This window comes from Penaeus japonicus, unplaced genomic scaffold, assembly GCF_977035675.1.
Source record: "Penaeus japonicus unplaced genomic scaffold, GWHDUDI00000001_assembly GWHDUDI00000040, whole genome shotgun sequence".
Lineage (NCBI taxonomy): Eukaryota > Metazoa > Arthropoda > Malacostraca > Decapoda > Penaeidae > Penaeus > Penaeus japonicus.
In genome coordinates, this window is record NW_028234442.1 from 17,029,753 (window position 1) to 17,049,752 (window position 20,000).

The following is a 20,000-nucleotide window of genomic DNA, read 5'->3' on the forward strand; positions in this document are numbered from 1 at the left end:
GCTTAATTGGTATTATTATATGAGCAACACCATGCAGTCAGTATCAATACCATAATTTTAATTTATATATGATAATAATCGTAACAATCAACATATATTTTTTTCTAATTTCTATTTTCAACCTGCAATGCAATGAACAAACACCATTACTACATCTTCATGAAAAACAAAACACCTTGACCAACCGCCAAATAACGCTTCCATCAGGGAGGTCCTCCGGTTAAAAGATGGCGGCGAAGTGGCTCTCGACTGGCACGAGGCGAACGACCGAAGAGACAACCCAGTCGCTCTCGTTCTGCCTGGCCTCACGGGGGCTTCTGACAGCGTTTATGTGATAGGCATGGTGCTGTCGCTGCACAAGATGGGCGTCTCTTGTGCCGTTCTCAACAGTAGGGGCACGGGAGGAATGGAGCTTAAGGTGAGATGGCTAATGTTGTTTCGAATCGATTTCGAAGTGGATGGAGGTCGTGTTTCGAATCGGTTTCGAAGTGGAGGTCGTGTTTCGAACCGGTTTCGAACCTTTTCGTGTCTGCCTTTAGTGAATGGATGTTTTGGTTGGGTTGAAGCGCAGTTACGGTAATGTAGGAAGCGATTAACCGTGGCGTTTCGAGTAAGGTTAGGTGTCATTTCAGTCGGTTAAGCCAAAATGGAGGGTTCATTGTCTACTCTTTTATTATTACTGTGGTTCATTTCATCTTCGTTCATATGTATACGTCACCGTGTTTGTGTTCATGTTTTAGTTTATTTTAGATTAGTATTTTAGTTCGTGGGAATATGTGTGCCCAAAGGTTATTTGTATGTTTTTCCCATTCAAAATATTGCTATATGTGTGTGTGTGTCGCATTTCACTTGCCTCTTCCCAACTCGTGTCTCGATTCCACGACAGACGACCAGGACATACTGCGCTGCAAACAGTGACGACTTAGAGGAGGCCCTAGACCACATAGCCAACACACGCCCCGGAGCTCCCGTCATCGCCGTCGGTATTTCTTTGGGCGGGTGAGGTCGTGCTCTCGGTCTTAAAGCTATTATATTGATGTTATTAACGCAATGATTAACTGCAATTGATTAACCATCGTCCATCAGTCACTTATTAGTCAATAATTCATAAATTCCCAATAACTTGACCATCGCCAATGCTGTGTCACAATGACGATCATCACAATCCTTATAGATATATCCGTCTGTATCTTCGCCATCATCTAACACCCCCCTCCCTCCCCTCCCCCCTGCAAAAGCCTCATCATCGGCCACTACCTGACGACGCGGAAGGAGGCGGCGACGAAGCGGATGGTGGCGGCGGCAGTGCAATCAGTGCCCTGGAACCTGGTGGAGGGCATCAGGCATATCGAGCGGCCGGGACTCAACCTTCTGTTCAACCGATACCTGGCCTACTGCCTCAAGGGACTCGTCAGTCTCCATCACTACCAGCTGCAAGGGAACCATCCTTGGAATTTCGAGGAGGTGTTGAAGGTTAGCTGTTTGCAGTTTTATTATTGGTATTATTATTTGGTTTATTTCATTTGTGATAGTTGGTTTGTATGTGTGTGTGTGTGTGTGTGTGTGTAGGTTTGAGTTTGGGAATGGATGTGGATACGTGTGAAAGCGAGACAGACAGATTGTCGGAGAAGCAAGTAGGAAATTATGTACTTGCAGATAAAAATATATATATATATATATTTGACTCAAAGAACAAAATTCCACATAACATATATAAAATCGAAAACAAAGACACCCTGAGTAGACATACGGACATACAGACAAAATATACAGGGAGAAGCACGTGGCCTTACACTCAGATATAAACAATAACAATGCATACAGATTTTAACTCATAGAACAAATATACTACGCAATTCATCAGACAAACAAACAAGAGAAACAAACATACACCCATACAGATTTAAACCATACCAGAAAGTACAAAACTGAACATACGAAAATACACGTAACCTAACCTAACCTTAATGGCGGCTTTCTCTCCCCTTTCTCAGAGTAAAACTGTTCGGCAGTTCGATACTCGGTTCACGGCCAAGCAATTCGGCTTCGAAGATGCGGAACACTACTACATGGCGTCCACTCTTTGCCATAAGCTGGATCATATCAGGGTGCCTTTCATATGCCTTAACAGCGGTGATGACCTTTTCCAACCTATGAAGGGTAAGGTTCTGGGTGCGATTCTCTTCTGCTTCTGTTTTTTTTTCTTATGTTTTAATACGTGTTTTTTTCCATTTTAATTATTTTTCCATGTATTCTCTAGACTCGTTTTACTTATGAATGTCTTACAGTTATATGATAAAATACTGCCACATCAAGAGAAACGTTATTGCTAATCTTAAACATATCTTTCAGTCCTTATTCAAACAAAATAACAAAAGCATAATCCCATCACCAAACTGCAAAACACACAAGAATAAAATCGACCGAGAAATAACATACAAAAATATTCACTTTTTCAGCCAATCCCTTCGACGCAGCGAGCAGATCGAGCCACGTGGCGCTAGTGGTGACAGCAAGAGGCGGCCATATTGGATTCATGGAAGGACTCTGGCCCGCGAAATCCTATTACAGCGAACGCCTCTTCACTCAGTTGATAGTGAGCATATTCTCTAACCTCGAGACCATGAAGGATATCCAGAAGGAGGCGGATGACCATGCGAAAGCTCTTGAGGTCGCGTATGGTGCCGCGTAGGATTCTTTGAGTAGGCCTATGTATTTTGTGGTTGTTTCTTTGTTTTTCTTCATAAATATTTTCTTTGTTTCGGTATAATGTTTTTGTTTTGTATTATTGTTGGATTTTGATGTTGCTTACTTTCTTGCGTTTCCTTTAGGACGAGTAAACTTACTTCTTTTCTGTTGTCTGTTCTATTTTTCGTTAAATATGTCGTCTAACTGAAGAGATTCAATCATGTTAATTTTTAAAGAGAGCTGAACCCTGCCGGAACTACCTCAGTGCCTAATGACTGAATATTATTAACATTGTTTTTATTCCCTTTTTAAATCATGTGAGCTCTAATGGACTCATGGAAGTGTATTAGATGTATAAATAAACAAATTTACATCGAATGTTTTGTTTCGCCTGTTAGATCTTCCCTCACAGTCCACGTGTATTGGTCTCAGAAGTCAAAAAGTCGTATATTGCCAACTTATAAAAAAAAAGAAAAAAAAAACGGTGACATCTAAACTTGTATAAAAAAAACGAGAAAAAATGATCAACACTATATACACTAACAGCTAAATCTTTTCACCATGTCCATAACCATATGAACAGTCAACGGTTGCATTACCCTGTACAATTTAAAATATCTGATACTAATCTACAATCTCAGCTATGACAACACTATTAACCTATCAATATTGCATCCTACTGATTTTTAAAAATATATATTTAAAAACAATAGGTGAAATAATATGATCAGTAGAGCATTGATAGAATAGCTCTCTGAATTCAGTGGATATTGGCATCTTTTAAACAATAAAAAAAAACAATCCTTTCACGAGGTAAATCAAACGTTAACAAAGATCTTGTTTTCATTTTTTATTTTTTTTCAATTTTAGCTATGTTATTTCCAGCAGCATCTTTTTTTAACTTTTTTATTTTAATGCCGCTGCGGTAGCTCAGTGGGACCGCGCTAGCATCTTAGTGCACAGGTCGTGAGTTCGCGTCCCCGAGCCGTGGACCACGGTTGATGTTAGGAAGGGCATCCGAGGGCATCCGAGGGCATCCGAGGGCATCCAAGGGCATCCGATGAGGGGGGCACCATCACAGCCCCAGACAGGAGAGTCCCCAGGCGCAAATCAGTGTGTGTGTGTGTGTGTAACTAAGATCTTATCAACAAAGGTTCTTTTTTCTTTTCCAGTTGAAGCAACGATATGACTAAACAGTAAAATAATGATAAATAAAATCTTAAAAGAGCACTGACGTAACATTCGTCAGTTGGTGATCGCTGATGTTGAATGCTGATGTGGTCTGTTTTCAGCCTTTGTATTCCACCCTTAAAATTCACCGCCAAGAAGGTTTTGCAATAATGATGTTAAATAATCGATCTTGGCAAATGAAACTGCATAAACTACTCTATAAATCTCTAACAAAGAACAGTAATCTAAGAGTAAAGCAATTTGATGAATGCTGAATTGCACTGAAGAGATATTACTATTTTTTATACTTTATAGCGTTTGTAATTACAAACAAAAACAGAGAAAACAAATATCTTGCCACGTAGGGGCCTTAATTTCATCAATTAAAACCATGTCTTTCCTCTACTGTCACTTATTTATAAAGCATATAACTTTTAGCATCATTTGGATTCTGATATGAATTTTTCATATAAAAAAAATAACAAAAAAAAATCAAAAGCAGTCCCAATAGACATGTATGTGTAAAATTTAAAACTAGCGAGTAAAAAAGGCTTGGGAAAAACTTAGTCGATGAGGTGTTTCACACCATTGTTATGCAAAAGAGCGTATGTTGGCCATAATAATGTCACAAATCAAAATAGACATCCATAGTCTGACAGAACTTCCCAACAGAATTCAAGACATCATCTACCAGAATGGACACCATCCTATATAGCATTGGCACAGGTTTTCATGTGATGTGGCCTGAGCAATAAGTAACTCCACTTGTTTGTGTACATCAAGTGGCTCGTCGTTGTTGAAGTCTCTGCCAGTCAGCTTGTCACGCACACGGTTGACAATTGCTACTGCCTTCTTGTTGAGTGCCTCCGACGCTCCCGAATCCTCTCTGACCTCCATTTTCTTGTTCTGAGACCCTGCCGGAGCCCCTGATGATGTAGAAGCTGCTTCCATGATTGGGGTGTGCCCCGTGTCTGTTGCCGCGACACCGCCGCCACTGACCGTCTCCCCAACCACTGAGCGTTTGCTCTTTGGCTGAGCGTGGTCCATCAGGCGCCAGTTCAGCAAAGGATCATAGACAAAGGCTTCAAGCATGGCCATTAGAGAATCCTTGTTTCGCCTGATGAGGCTCATGACAGACTCGCATGTCATACGGTAAGTACCATCGATTCCAGTCACCTCCATGGCATTAATCAGCATGCGAGTTAGGCGGAAGGGAATCTTTTCTGGGAATTTCTCGCGAGTCATGGCGACTTCAAAGCAGTCACCAAAGTCAATGTGAATGATTTTGCCCGACAGCTGGTCCAACATGAGGTTGGACGGATGCCGATCCCCTAGCCCCAGGACGTAGCCAACCATAGACATCACCGCCAGCGACCGTGTATAGTTGGTGCGGCGGTCGAACCAGACCTCCGAGGAGGGGCTCTTGAACCACAGGAGGCGTGCCAAATCATCCCCCTGCGTGTGCTCGAGCGCATGTTCGAAGACCTCCACTTTCTGCATGAGCGTGAGGTGTTCTAGATCCTGAGCCATCCGCATCATGATCCTGTGCTCGATGTTCAAGAGGATCTTCTTCTTCTCCCGCCAGTCTCGGATGAGGGCGTGGAGTGTATCACAGTGGGGCACCCAGCCAATGAGACCCGAGTTGGTGGACAGCGGAATGACAGCGAATCTCTGAATGGTAAGATTGCGACGGAAGGTATCGGGATTGCTGATCAGGAGCGTGTTGACCAGACCGAAGAGCTGCATGACCCTCTCGTCCTGCCTCAGGTCCTCGTGGCCCTTCAGCAAGAAGACGATGTCCCTGCCGTTGCTGCCACGGATGCAGAGCTTTCGTGGCCTCTGTTTGGAAGTCAGGACTTGCAGAGACGACTGGACTTGACTAATGCAGATTACGGGGGAGTTTGGTGCGTAGGAGCCTGGCACAGCAATGTCCAGGTCTCGGCACTTGAGGAGTCTGGGTGACACAGACTGGAGTTCCAGAGATGTTAGCTGCGGTAACTGACGCGAGATGCGGCGGAACACGTGATAGTAAAGATCCCAAGCCTGGTTCAACTCGCGCACGTTTCCTGTCCGCTGGTAACGACGGCACCACTCCTGGGCTTCTAGCAAGTCCCGACCATATGCCTGGAAAGTAAAAGAAAAAAAAAATTAACAGAAACCATACTGAAGATAGACGAGGCTTTCAGGTCTAGGTCTGCCTAACGAACTTACATCTTATGACTCATGGTCTCACGTTATGATATGATTAGACTTATGGGAAATCCTTTTTTCTTAAATGTCTAAAATGCAAATAAAGATTATAAATATTTATATCTGATTACTTTTCAATACCTTACTCTGTTCTACAAAAAAAAATCTCATGTCTAACACTATGAAAAAACAACATCATCAAAGTGAAACTATCACTCGAAATTACCAAGCCTTAATCTTGACACCAGGAAACAATATCACTTAAAAACGGATATTTTCCTGGTGCAAAATCCTTACCAAAGTACATCTATCATTAACGAAAAAAATGCCCTTTTCCAGCACTAACCTGATTGAAGGACATTTCCTTGAGCGTCTGCGGACCCCGTTCCATCATGGCGTGCAGGGGCTCGAGCGTGCGGAACATCCCCGACTCATTCCTCTCGCCGAAGTACAGGCGACTGGCCTCTTCCAGACCCTCGTGCCATATCTCGTGCCAGAGGATCGCTACCCTGATGAGTTCCTCTGAGACCTACGGGATCAAGGAACATTATGTCATCAAGTGATCTCCCTCTCCTTCAAGACTTTGTCTAATCACCACAGGACAAAAAAAAAAGAAGAAAAAAAAGTAAAATCAGGGTTGAAACCTGTTAATTAAAAAGAAAAGAAAAAGAAGAGGAACACATTGCTTGAAACCTAGAACAAGAACTCACCATCATGGCCTGTTGGACTAGATTAGCAGAATGTTCTCGCATGTTCTTGAGAATTTTCTCTGCTGCCTGTGAACGTGCAACAACGGACGACTTTGCTGCTACAGTCAAGGGGTAGATAAGGGCCTGAAAAGAGAACCACAAAATTGAAATAGAAAACAATAACCATTAAAAAAAAAAAGCAATCTGAAAAATTAGATCATCCTGCAATTCTATTTACTTCATCAAGAGAAATTACATCAAGATTTAAATGTGTGCAGTGCGGATAAGAAGGCGCTTAAACTATCATAATGATGCAAAAGTATTATCTACCTGTGGATGATGTTTGCCAATATCCATGAGAAGCTGGTGAATCAGCTTCCCTACAAGTGTTCGAGGGGTGTCAATGCGCGCAATCAGCTGCGGGATTACCTGGTTGTTTTTTTGAGAGAGAAAAAAATCAGGATTCAAGACAAGGTTCTGGAATTCCTTCCACATGAGTGTATGGGGAAAACCCAAGCACAATTCTGAACAAGAAATCCTCTGTAGAAATAATAAGACATCGATCACATCACACAAGAACTGCCATTATCAACAAAAACTAAGCTTCACAGATGCACCTCAAACACAAAACACTAACCTGCAACCATGTGTCAATTTGGATTGTCTTAAGCCCATCCACCAAGGCTTCGTAGACCCCAGACTGGTGGCCGTGCTCAAACCAGACCGTGAGGAGACGCAGTGTGTCCTGGAGGCTGTTGCCATCACTCAGGGAGATCGAGCGGATGAAACCCTTGACAGCCGCTATGGTAAAGTCCCCTGCTGATTTCTGCTATGGAGAGAATACAGTTTGTTCTAAGGGTTCCCCCTGTGTGTATATAATTCATATTTTTTTCTCATTATGACATTTGACCTTTCTTAGATGACTTCAGATAATATTTCCACTTTATAAACTTGCCTTCTTTTTGCTGGGTGTGCTGGTATCATCCCCATTTTCTGCTTTCCCAGAATCTGCCTTGCTCTTGTAGAAAAGTATTGCCTCGAAGTTCATATATGCGTAAGCGTGCCAAGCCTTGTAGCATGACTCATCTGTGTCTTTTGCATGTGTATAATAGGTCAGGATTGTGTTTATGTTGTCCTCATTCAGGCCATGCAATTGCTCATACCTGTTGAATGTAAAGATTTTTTACTGCATTTTTTTCATTTCTTTTTCTCTTTTATGCTCAAGTAATTCATGTCACGACCATAAACCAAGAGACCTCCGACTCCTAAGTCAAGGCAAATACAAGTCATATAATGCTACTTATTCCATATCCCTATCCACATCAGCTCCACAAAACCATATGCCACTTACCATTCACCTAACTTGAGGTAGACTCGAGAAACCAGTTCACGCAATTTATTGTCATTGTTGTGACAACCACCAACGACCACCGCTGGGGCAAAGTACTGAAGGAAGCTTTGAAGGTGCCTGTGTATAAGAATAACACGTCCATTATTATGTGTATCAACCCTGTCTAGGCGGTCCATAATTTCAATAATAGGAAAAATGCAATATGAAAATTATCCAACCCTGCAATACATGCATGGGGTTAATGCAAAGATCCAATCTATCAAATGATTCAATGGTTGTCCTTGGTACTCTTTTATTTGTTTTTTCTTTCCACTAAATGATGCCCAGAATATTTTTCCTCCTGCTTAGACTGAATAGAAGAAACAAAGAAAGAAAAATAATCTAGTGACAACAGCATAAAAGTAAATGGCCAATAGTGGCCTCCACAGGTTGGAAAACATTATTCTCTTCCGCCAGATCTGGGCGTTAAGTTGCCTTCTCTCTAGAACTAGTATACACTGAAGGACATTACTCTTTGGGGTAATTTCTGAACTCTTTTATCTTTCTCATAGTGTTATGAGGTACTACCAATCTGATATTGTTTGAAGACCATCTCATAACACACAGCACACATACCCATAGGCTTCATGACGTCTGTTGGGATAGGTGTAAATGTGCTTGCAGTATTGGTAAGTCACACGAGGGTGTGTTGCTGGGAGGACCTGCTGGGTGTTCGTGGACGGATCGCAGCCCAGGAGCCTTACTAAGGTCTTGTGTGAGAGAGTCAGCCTCCCAGATTTGCGGCAGAGTGAGGCAAACTTCAGCCAGGGTCTCATGTCCTCCTGCGGGCTGAGGACAAGCGAGCGGACCTGGAGGATCTTCTGCCAGTCCTCCACCACTCGCTGGCATCCCTGAAAGGTTGGATGACAATGGAGGTGAATCTCAGTCCTCTTTATTATCATTTTTTAAAGTAATAAATAAATAATAATAATAATAATCAAAAGCAAATTAAAATTCCGATCAAGAACAAAACAAATAAATTAAGCGACAAGGATATAAATGAACACAATAGGTTATCTAACCTGCAGTCTCTCCCACCAGATCTGTGTTATGGGTTGCCTTCTCTCTGGGACCAATTTATACTGAATGACTTCTTCCAGTTCTGCCAACATCTGCACAGCCACCATGGCATTGTATGCTCTCTGGTAGCTCTCACCCACCATGGCAGTCAGCTCCGTGTCAAGGAGATCTCGTGCAGAGTCAATCAACTGCAAGAATAGAAACCAGAAGTTTTTCAAGCTAATGCCAAAAATTTCACTGATTATTGGGATATCTTCAAGAAACCAGTTTGTAGTTAAATACCCCAGCCTTTCCAAGCCTTTCACACTCACCTGCTGTGCCACCTGGTATTGATCCTTGTGCACCGAGAGGACAGCACGGTAGAAGGCTCCCTCTTGCGTGTCTCGAGGGATGAACTTAGTGTATTCCTCCATGGATGTCCACTGACCCATGGCCCAGGCTGAAGCTGCTGCCACCCGGGCCATCTGTGCGCGGCACTCATCGTTCATGGAACTGCTCCACCACTCACAGGATACGCTATACAGCTCACCCCTTGCAGAAATTGAATATTTGTTTTAATTATAAAAACTGCTAATAAAAAAAGAAAACAATGAAAAACAAAAGAGGGTGCTGTCTTCATCAGAGTCTGCCTCATGATATCCTCATTCTTACATGATCAGGTAATGTTTTTCATCAAAGACAGTCAGTTTTACAAAAATGAAGTAACTGCCAGATTACACAAACATTACTAACTCCTAACTTCTCTAAACTTTGCAATTATCTTTTTTTCTTCTGCAGCAATCTGATCCCTTTTATCGTTCTAAAATCCCCATCTTCTCCTACTAATCACCAGGCCAATCTGGTCATCTCTCTTCTTACCATTCTCCAAGGGCCTCCAGGCACCTCATCTGACCTAGGGTGAGTTCCAGGTCATCAGGCCGTGTCTCTAGTTTCGTCTGATAAGCTTGCAGGGCCTGGTCCCAATCATGCAATTTCTCATGCCACCTCTCTTGTACTTTCATGTCTGTGCGATTGTTCTTCCGTGCATACTCCAGAAGACCTGTGAGGGGAAGAAAAGGGGGATACAGCAAAGCGGAACAACTTGCAATAAGGAGGATATTTCAAAGCAAATCTGTTCTACCTTACTGATAAAATATATATTCTTCAGTTCTCTTATTCTTGATCATTATTCCCATTTCTTACTTTATCATATCTGATCACTTCTACAACATATCTGACTAATTCTAAAATAATTATAATTCATCAACAGAAAAGACAGGCTTCTCCAACCTGCTGCAGCTTCCTTCTGGCCCAGTTTGTTGTTGATGGAAATTAGGTGTTCCAGGACCTCCGATGTTGGCCCCTTGTGGAATTCTTCTTCCTTGTAGTGAAGTGCCTTTGCATAAGCACGGCACTCCATTGCCTTCTCTCCTAAGAGCTGGAGTTCTAGTGGCAAAGGCCCCTGAAGTTTGGATGAATTGGGAGTTATTGGTTTTCATCACAATTGATAAATGTCTTTCCTTTTTAAAAACTATATGACCATGTCTTTTACAAGGGCCATAAATATAATAGTATAGCAGGTTCGTTTGTATAATAAATTACAAAAAGATCTTAAATACAAGAAATGTGAAACACAGCCTCAACAAATAATACAGAAGGTACCACCATTCTGATATTACCATACAATGAAGAGTCTAGTCCCATTCGAAAAGTTACAGTTTATCATTTCCTTGTATTGTGGCATATTTCATTCCAGTTTCACCAAAGGAGAAATGTTTCCCATTCGAACCTAAATGCAAAACCCACAACTGATTTCCTTCTCCTTGCTTTCCCAACCCTTACCTTATCACAATGTTCCATGAACTCAGCAAGATTGAGGAGGGTCTGTGTGATTTCAGGTATGTCTTGCGAGGTGAGTGCTTGACGCAGGGACTGGAGTAAGTCGTCCTGGAGGGACTCATTCAGTTCACTCCAGCAGGAGACAAAAGCAGCATTGAAGAGGTCACGAGAGAGCTGCACATAAGTTGTAGCAACTGAGTAGCAAGACCTGTAAATAAAAGGTGTTGAATTTTAGCATTCCCTAATAGGTACTAACAGGAAAAAAAAAACAATATAATTATACATCATTACTTCAGAGTCTGCCTTATAGATTCCTCATATTAATATTCAGGCGTGTTTCTTTCATCATACACCAAAATGAAGTTTGTCTAATAGACTTGCTCTGATATTAATTCAAGAAAAGATTGGCACAGCTGAAAAAAACAAATTCAGTGAACTTTTACAAGAAGAAAAAGAAGGAAAACAATCAGACTGAACGAAGAATAACCTCAGAGCCGGAGATGGGGAGGCTTTCATCAGTTCAATGCTGAATCTCCTAAGCCATTCCAGCCAGTCGTCCTTGCTCACAAGCCTGGTGAACAACCATGCTTTCTGAAGTGACTGCACCCCTACTGTATGCTGTATAGGAGGGGAAAGAAAACAAGAGAATGTAGCATTAGTATCGATTTTACATGTGTTTTTCCGCACATTATGCAAAACGGGATCAAGTTAGCAGGTCATTATGGAGAGCTATCACTCAGATCTTGATATGTACTTGAAAATTAATTCTTTTTTAAAAGAATAGATTAAGTTTCATCATTACTTATCAACTATTTGGGGTATCAGCATCATAAGCCATCCTCTTAATTTATAAAATGAGCAGCAGAATATACACAAAAGAAAGCCAAATTACCGACTCTACTATTTTCACAGTCTTCTTCTTTTTGCAAAATCTATCTCTGATGAAAATGATAAAATCCAGACACAAAGAAATCTTCATGCTTTGTGAAAATGTTCATATTCATTCATAATCTTTTTCACAACCCATGACCCAGGCTGGTTACTCACCTTCTTGATGGTTGTAGAATCAGCTTCCAACTGATGATCTCTTGATCTTGGTCGTCTGGCACGCTGGTGAGCAGTTATGATTGTCATCTCGTCATCGGAGACTGTTAGACCCTGTAAACAAGAAAATGTTGTCTCATCTGATTAAACAAGCTGTTTATTCTTTACTGCATCTCCTGAGCATAATCATACATACCTTAGTTTCAGGCAAAAATCTTAACATTTGACATTAATAAAGAACAAATAACTGATAAAATCAATCTGAGAGCCATCAATGTTTTTTTTAAGGCTTTCCCATTTTGGTCAACTTACTCTCACCACCTTTGCCACAAGGATATCATATCTGGGGTGGTGGATCTTGTGTTTGACAGTTATGCGGTAGACAATGGGGATGAAGCACTCGTAGGATCTGCCCAGCTGAGTCGCCAGGGCACACAGCACTTCCATGGCTTGATCTCTGAGCTCTGGACAAGTGTCTAGAGTTCTTAGCTGTTTTGGGAAACAAAATTCACTTAAATAAGAGACACTCTCACACCAGAAAATATTAAATTTCCAATTTACAAATTCATTACCACATAGTATACAAATATCAAAGACAAATTAACCCTATCTCAAATGCATCAATCACTGATATCCATATTGCATCAAAGAATATAAAAGGAGAGAAAAACAGTCCCTCTTCAGACAACTATCCTCAGGACACACCAATGGATGAATGATCTTGGAGGTGTAATCAGAGAGGTCGAGGTAATCAGCAAAGTGATCGACTGTCTCGAGGGCTGTGCGGCGAACGGAGAGCGGGACGTCGCTGGCATCAAACAGCTTCACAATGTGAGGAAGGATCATGTGCAGGAACTCCTCTAGTGTGGCTCCAAACTTCTGGAAGGCTAGCAGGAGCTGCAATGGCAAAAATGGAGGCTTAGGCTTCCCGGTGAACGATGATGTCTCAGATTTCACATGCATAGTAAGCAACTTTGATATGAAAAATGCCTGTACCCCCCAAAGAAAAGATAAAACTAACACTACTAATGTAAGAAGAAAGAATAATACATAAACACTAATCATAGCTGATGTAGTAATTAAAACATATTCATACCTTGCCAGTCACTTGCTTCTCCTTAGAGTCATTGATACAAGACTTTAGGATCATGGGAACAAGTTCTTTCAGATAGATCTTGAACTCAGAGCCAACTGCTAATGCAATGCTTTCAACAACTGTGATAATTGTGATTGTTGTCTCTAGCTTTCCACCTGTCACCCAGAATTCCTGAGAAAAGATTTTTTTTGTAAGCAAATGTTTCAAAAACCTATACATACATATAAATATATATTTGAATTATGATATAAGCTTTCACAAGCTTAATCTAAACTGCAGTCATTGATAATTTTACTTCTGCATTGGAGTGAATTACTCAAATGAACCATTCTTAATCACAAGTTTAATTGCACCTTTAACAGGCCAGAAAAAGAACAGGGTACATTACTTACCTTTAAGACCTCAATGATATCATCTAAGTAGTTTCTAATATGCTGTTTCACAATACCAATCAGAGTCGCCAACTGCTGGAATAAATAATCTCGGAAATTTGCATCCGCAGTCCTGATGACGTAGAGCAGTGAGGGAATAACCTGAGCCAAGTAAGGCACTCCTTTCACCCCTAGGGATTTGAAGATGAAGGTCACAGCCTAAAAAGATACATAAGGAACTTGGTTAAGTATGTGTCCAAGTAAGAATATCAGTAAGTATACAGAATGTGAGAAAAATTGTCAATCTTTATGGTTGCTAAAGCTAAATCAACATAAAAATTACTCTTGGTACAGAAGTGGGTTACTGTTCCCCCTTTGATCTGTTCATATCTTTTTAGAAGGTCGGCATTGGTTATAATAATAACGTAGCTAAAAATTAAATTAAAAAGATATGTCCAAAACATTCTTTTGATCTATGCCAAACTAAGGGACTACATGAACTCATATCCCCAACTGTACCAAGCCATTCCTTTCATGTTTTAACATTCTAAAACCATGTGATTGATTCATAAACTCACCCTGACCACTTCATTGTGGTGCTGACCCAAGGTCGGGTCCTTGATCACCTTCATAAGCATAGCAATAGCACACGTAGGGTAAAACTCCTCTAGAGATGAATAGTTGAGGTTGACTAACATCTCGCTTGTCCCCATTTCTGGTGGGAGAATTTGGTTCTTAGTATCAACTCCAGCTGGAATATCTCATCAATATGTTCCAGAACTGTGTATCATCATACCAACATCTCTATCTACAATGAATCAGCCCTTAGGTACTTAGGTACCAAGACAAAAAAAGCTTTGTATTACTAAAACACATGTCAAGGTACCTCCTGAGAGCTCATCTGTTTTGTTCTCACTGGTGGAGATGACAGCAACACCTGTGTCCTCCTGGATCTTAATCATACCAACGTTCATCTTGTGCTTGTAAGGGTCCAACGCACCAAGCAGGCCCAAGACGCGGATTGTTTCTCGTCTGAAATTGTCGGTATAGAATTACCAAAAGAATTCCACTCCTATCACGTTTCAATTAAATCCATTCGCACTGGATGATGTGATATCAGGTCATGGGAGTATTTCACTAATATCCTATCATGTCATGATATCTCACTCTAAACACACGTTTTACATAGTTAAATATGCGTATACTCATTGGTGTTCCAATTGTATAGACGCATTTTTCTTCATTTGTGAAAATGATGTTGACAAATACAAAAACCTCCTTATTACCTGAGAACAGTAACACCTATTTTCAAATGATCACATTTACACAAAATCATGATAACCTACAAAAAATGAAACTACCAACTTTCAACCTCACCTGACTGCAGGTTGCTGCTCAGTCTTCAAGAACGACAGCAGCACATCCAGCAGCGTGGGGTGCTGAGTGTATGGGTGGACTACGTAGCCTGTGTTCTCTACCAGCTGCCCAAGGGTCCAGAGGGCAACCCGTCTCTTCCATCCGGATGTCCCATCGGCCAGCATCTCAAGCAGGAGTGGCATGAGCTCAGGAAGCCACTTCTGCATCTCTCCCCCACTTACCTGAGAAGAATCAAACAGGTTATTCCAATCTGCTTTTGTTATTTTTTTTTTTTTTTTTTTTTTTTCTCAGGTTGATATAGGGGAAGATTAAGGAAATTTCATCTGGCATTGAATTCATGAAATTAATTAAACTAACACAAATAATAAAAAACCTAAATAGCCAGGGCATAAAAGATCTATTAATAAAAAGTAATGAACACATGAGAATTAATATTGGTTACTTAATTGGTTTTTATAATTGCTTTAGCATCAAAAATACGAAGCCACGATGTCTTTTATCTCAAGTCAAAAATTCTACACTCACCTGAGCCAGGTCTCCAATAGCCATCAAGACATACATAGTAACAGCTGGATTAGGATCCTGGTCCTTCAGTTTAGGAACGAGGACAGACATGATGGCCTGTACAAACTGCCGCATGAACCTCTGCGCATTGCCGATGAGCTGGCCAAGCATGTGCGCGCTAAGTTCCCTGTTGCGGCCTATGCCACTGTAGTCCAACTCATCTAGAATCTGTTAAGAGTGATAGAATCAGTTCTTTAAACAACTTTTTCGTTTTTTCTATCAACAAGGTTGATTCACCTGAAACTATTACTCATATTAGGTGGATATCAGAATTTGACCTTATCAAGAAGAAAACATATTTCATTTTAGTCATAGCTATCCTTTAGTCAAGCAAAAAGAATTACCTTGAGCAAAGCCTTGCGCAAGAGGGGATGGACATATGCTGGATTTATGGCCGAGAGACGTCCCAGTATCGTTATTGCATGTTCTCGGATTTCAAACACTTCGTCGCTAAGCGCATAAATTAGAGCATTTAGATTCTCTGGTTGTGCTAGGTGGCTGTCAAAACTCTCGTCCAGAGATGCTAGCACACAGAGACGAACATCAGGATCTGCAAATTTTTAATAAGTAGTAAAACGAGGTAAATTCTAACATCGGGTATGAGCTATTTCAATATGACACATGAAGTCAGTACATGCAACTTGTTATTACTTATTACACATATTTTTCTGAACTTTCTTGGGTTGTTCTATTGTTATTTATCCTCTGAATACAAATGATACAAAATAAAAGTATTCAAAACTCTATATGATGGATTCTCATACAACATTATTATCCAATTCTAAAATCCATGATCTTTAATTCAACAATGAAAAGTATTGAACAAAATGCAACTACTCAATGTATTTCACAGCCAGCTGACACTGTAAACAAAGAATAACATACCCATATCTGTCACACAGACCCACAGCACCTTGCTCACAATATTGAAAATTATATGAGTCTGCGATTGAGATGCTCGTCTGCCAAGCGAAGCAAAGGTCGGTCTCAGAAGGTGACAGCAGGTGCGCACGGCTTCCAGGCGCACTTCACGATGTTCACTGCTAAGATAGTGGTCAGCTACGTGTCTCACAAACTGCATCAGTGACTGGCCTGCAAACATAGTTATGTGACAGGAAACCCTCTGCAACTCGTATCTAAACTAACCTCATGCTAACCTCAACTGCAAGGTCTGAACTGCCTCGTAGTTATGCTCAATTGATTTGTTAGGACGTATGTAAATTACATAATACTATTTTGATTTATTCGTGTGTTTTTGTAAGAAAAACAATTTGCACTAGTCTAAACAACTTTAGAAACATCTTGAAAAATGCGAGTTCAATATGATCAATGATGTATAATAATTTCTTGCATCTGAGTAAAAGTCAAATTAATTTGCAACAAAATAAGAATTTGGAAAACAAAAATAAAAACTAACGGCCATAAAATAATAATATCATCATCATTATGGGGAGTTATCAGCAGTTAGTGGACTAGCATTGGATTCAGCAGGAATATGCAGGGTCACAGAAAAAGAAATGGGATTATTCGGCCTTAAATACATCACTGTTATTTTCTCAAACTAATCCACAGTAGTAAGAACACAAAATCTTAACTTAAACACAGCTCGGGTTAGAGGGTCAGGCAAGGCTTCAAAATGATATAGCAGGCTTGGAGGTGAGCTTAGCATGAAAACATTACAATCAGCACTTATAACCATCATTATGTTGAGGATTTCAAAAAAGAACCCACCTCTAAACGAACCTGTACCCTCGAAGTCAAAGGACCCGAGCGTGCGGAGTGCCAAGACGAGGCTTCCCGTGTCTTGGTGGTCTGGCGAGGAAGGGGGAGGAGGCACACCTGACCGGGAGTGGGGTGTAGAACGGTGCATCAAGATCTGGGACAGCATTCTCAGCAGTCCCTCTGCAATGTCACGCTGGAGGGGAGGACGTGGGGGAAACCACTTTCAGAAAGCACCTTCAGCATTATAGGACCCTACTTTTTTGGCTTTGTTCAAACTTTATATTGAAACATGGAACACATGGGTATAAAATATGCACAGAGAAAAAACACGTACATCAGATTTTTTTTCTTTCATGTTCTTTTTCATTGTCATTCATCCTTTTTCTTTCTTTTTTCTCTCTTTTCTTCTCTTTTATTGTCAAATATGTTTTTCAAAGTCTCCAAGCACGAAGAAGCTGCAACACAACACTACATCTCTTTCCTGATAAACTCTCCAAACACCAACCTTAAGCGAAGGGATCTCGGTGGCAAGTTCCTGGAGAGCCAGAGTCAGCGGCGGTGAGAGTCCCGTGGCCATCATAGGCTCGAGCAGCTCTTTGACGTCGTTCCGCACTGCCCCTTCGACCCCTCTAGCTACCAAGCTGACGCACACATAAACAGCTGGTTCCACCACGCGTTTCTTGCTTGGGGTGTCCTGGAAATTGGAGAGTAATGCATAATGAGCATATAAGCTATGTCATTGAGATAATGGACAGCTTCAGTTTTCAATTAACAGATACAAACAAAGACACACACAAAGATACGCACATACAACAGGAGAGAAATCTAGATAAAGTGTTGGATGTTTACATAAATATATATATATATATATTACATATAATAGGAATATCATCGGATACAGACATACACACATACAACCATGAGAGAGAGGGAGAGGGAGAGGGAGAGGGAGAGGGGGAGAGAGAGAGAGAGAGAGAGAGAGAGAGAGAGAGAGAGAGAGAGAGAGAGAGAGAGAGAGAGAGAGAGAGAGAGAGAAGAGAGAGAGAGAGAGAGAGAGAGAGAGAGGAGAGAGAGAGAGAGAGAGAGAGAGAGAGAGAGAGAGAGAGAGAGAGAGAGAGAGAGAGAGAAGAGAGAGAGAGAGAAGGAGAAAGAGAGAGAGAGAGAGAGAGAGAGAGAGAGAGAGAGAGAGAGAGAGAGAGAGAGAGAGAGAGAGAGAGAGAGAGAGAGGAGAGAGAGAGAGAGAGAGAAGAGAGAGAGAAGAGAGAAAGAGAGAGAGAGAGAGGAAAGAGAGAGAGAAAAGAGAGAGAGAAAAGAGAAAGAGAGAGAGAGAGAGAGAGAGAGAGAGAGAGAGAGAGAGAGAGAGAGAGAAGAGAGAGGAGAGAGAGAAGAGAGAGAGAGACAGAGAGAGAGAGAGAAAGAGAGAAGAGGAAGGAAGAGAGAGAGAGAAGAGAGAAAGAGAAAGAGTAAGAGATAGAGAGAGAGAGAGAGAGAGAGAGAGAGAGAAAGAGAGAGAGAGAGAGAAAGAGAAAGAGAGAGAGTGAGAAAGAGAGAGAGAGTGAGAAAGAGAGAGAGAGAGAGACAGAGAGAGAGAGAGACAGAGAGAGAGAGAGACAGAGAGAGAGAGAGACAGAGAGAGAGAGAGAGACAGAGTGAGAGAGAGTAAGACAGACAGACAGACAGAGACAGATGCACACATATGCATATGCACACGCACACACTTACTCACATGCACGAGTACAAGCACAAGCACATGCACATGTACATGACTATATAAGAAAAAACAATCCAAAACCAAAACGAAGAGTTAAAACCTTTGTGGGCAACGAAGCCTTGATCACTTCCATGATCTTGGGCAGGTACTTCTTGATGGCCGGCCCCACAGCCACAGCAAGGAGACCCAGGGTGATGAATGCTGTGGGCCTCTCCTTGTCCCGGCCTCGCAAGCACCCCAGCAGGTAGGTCATCGTCCCCGACAGGTAACTAATGCCAAAAAGGGAGAGAGAAGAGAAGGACATGCACCTGATGATCTGTGCTAATTTCCGTCCTGATATTTCCAAATACCATATTTATCATTTCATAACTTAGAAGAACAAAAAGACAGTCAATCTAATTATACAACTTCACTGCCCACACTTTCTTTTTTTTCTTTTTTTTTTACTGTAATGAAATCAAGACACAGAGTCTATCATCTAATCACTTCCAACATGCAGCTGAAGGTGTTCCAATCAGTACCAGCAAGGACCTAGGAGTGACCAGATCCTCGCACATAGTAACTCAGTATAATAACAGTAGCTGTGCAGATAGAGGAGCAAAGTGCCACGGGGTGTGGAACAGTACACCGGAAGAGGAGAAAATCAAGAGCAGCTGGAATATTTCATGCATAATCACGCAGGCAGATAAGTTTTCAAAAATAAATTAATAACCATTATTTCCCCACCCCTCTACAGCCAGCAAGTAGCATGGCTATTGTTGTTCTTTAAATTCTCTTTCACTTCAACTCCTAGGCATATACAAGACCTAAGACTTGCTGAAGATAAACAAGGGTATTGAGCTGTACAGAGTTGTAAACAAGCACCGAGAGAGAGAGAGAGAGAGAAAAAAAATTCTGATGTAGAGAAATGTAGAAGTGCTGAAGTGCTTAAATGAAAAAATTATGGGATATGATAAGAGATACAAGACATATAGACTGAGAAAAAGATAAGACATGTGGAGATGAAGATACTGGAGAAGGAATAATGAACGTATGCATGAAAATTCTTCCATAAAATCTGCTGATGTTTCAGGCATACAGACAGAGGTTTTTGGAATTCCTATTCACATTTACAACCTCTCTGCTTCAAAAAAATCTTGCACCAATAACA

The 20,000-nt window shown here is 41.2% G+C and overlaps 2 protein-coding genes across 5 annotated transcripts in view; one reads left to right on the top strand and one right to left on the bottom strand.

Moving 5' to 3' along the window:
* The window catches only part of LOC122260379 (phospholipase ABHD3), an 11,108-nt gene extending 8,042 nt beyond the window's left edge, over positions 1–3,066 (top strand). The window contains exons 4-8 of the mRNA XM_043027620.2: positions 208–418; positions 887–999; positions 1,239–1,473; positions 1,995–2,160; positions 2,460–3,066. Coding sequence (XP_042883554.2) covers positions 208–418; positions 887–999; positions 1,239–1,473; positions 1,995–2,160; positions 2,460–2,692 — 958 coding nt within the window. The 3' untranslated portion in view covers positions 2,693–3,066. The remainder of the gene's footprint in view (positions 1–207; positions 419–886; positions 1,000–1,238; positions 1,474–1,994; positions 2,161–2,459) is intronic.
* Positions 3,067–3,523: 457 nt separating this feature from the next.
* mTor (serine/threonine-protein kinase Tor) overlaps positions 3,524–20,000 on the bottom strand; it is a 33,885-nt gene continuing 17,408 nt past the window's right edge. The window contains exons 11-38 of one of the 4 annotated variants that reach the window (XM_086533857.1): positions 18,951–19,119; positions 17,645–17,833; positions 17,161–17,332; positions 16,303–16,509; positions 15,762–15,967; positions 15,379–15,585; positions 14,854–15,074; positions 14,363–14,508; positions 14,055–14,191; positions 13,498–13,695; positions 13,106–13,276; positions 12,715–12,906; positions 12,322–12,498; positions 12,013–12,123; positions 11,453–11,583; positions 10,969–11,173; positions 10,417–10,588; positions 10,006–10,186; positions 9,459–9,678; positions 9,150–9,335; positions 8,704–8,978; positions 8,089–8,205; positions 7,693–7,900; positions 7,375–7,563; positions 7,068–7,166; positions 6,759–6,881; positions 6,395–6,577; positions 3,524–5,982 (exon numbers count right to left, since the gene is read on the bottom strand). In XM_086533857.1, coding sequence (XP_086389983.1) covers positions 4,546–5,982; positions 6,395–6,577; positions 6,759–6,881; positions 7,068–7,166; positions 7,375–7,563; positions 7,693–7,900; positions 8,089–8,205; positions 8,704–8,978; positions 9,150–9,335; positions 9,459–9,678; positions 10,006–10,186; positions 10,417–10,588; positions 10,969–11,173; positions 11,453–11,583; positions 12,013–12,123; positions 12,322–12,498; positions 12,715–12,906; positions 13,106–13,276; positions 13,498–13,695; positions 14,055–14,191; positions 14,363–14,508; positions 14,854–15,074; positions 15,379–15,585; positions 15,762–15,967; positions 16,303–16,509; positions 17,161–17,332; positions 17,645–17,833; positions 18,951–19,119 — 6,229 coding nt within the window. In that variant the 3' untranslated portion in view covers positions 3,524–4,545. Of the gene's footprint in view, positions 5,983–6,394; positions 6,578–6,758; positions 6,882–7,067; positions 7,167–7,374; positions 7,567–7,692; positions 7,901–8,088; positions 8,206–8,703; positions 8,979–9,149; positions 9,336–9,458; positions 9,679–10,005; positions 10,187–10,416; positions 10,589–10,968; positions 11,174–11,452; positions 11,584–12,012; positions 12,124–12,321; positions 12,499–12,714; positions 12,907–13,105; positions 13,277–13,497; positions 13,696–14,054; positions 14,192–14,362; positions 14,509–14,853; positions 15,075–15,378; positions 15,586–15,761; positions 15,968–16,302; positions 16,510–17,148; positions 17,333–17,644; positions 17,834–18,950; positions 19,120–20,000 lie in introns of all 4 variants that reach the window. The other 3 variants (XM_086533856.1, XM_086533855.1, XM_086533854.1) reach the window with 3 other exon arrangements.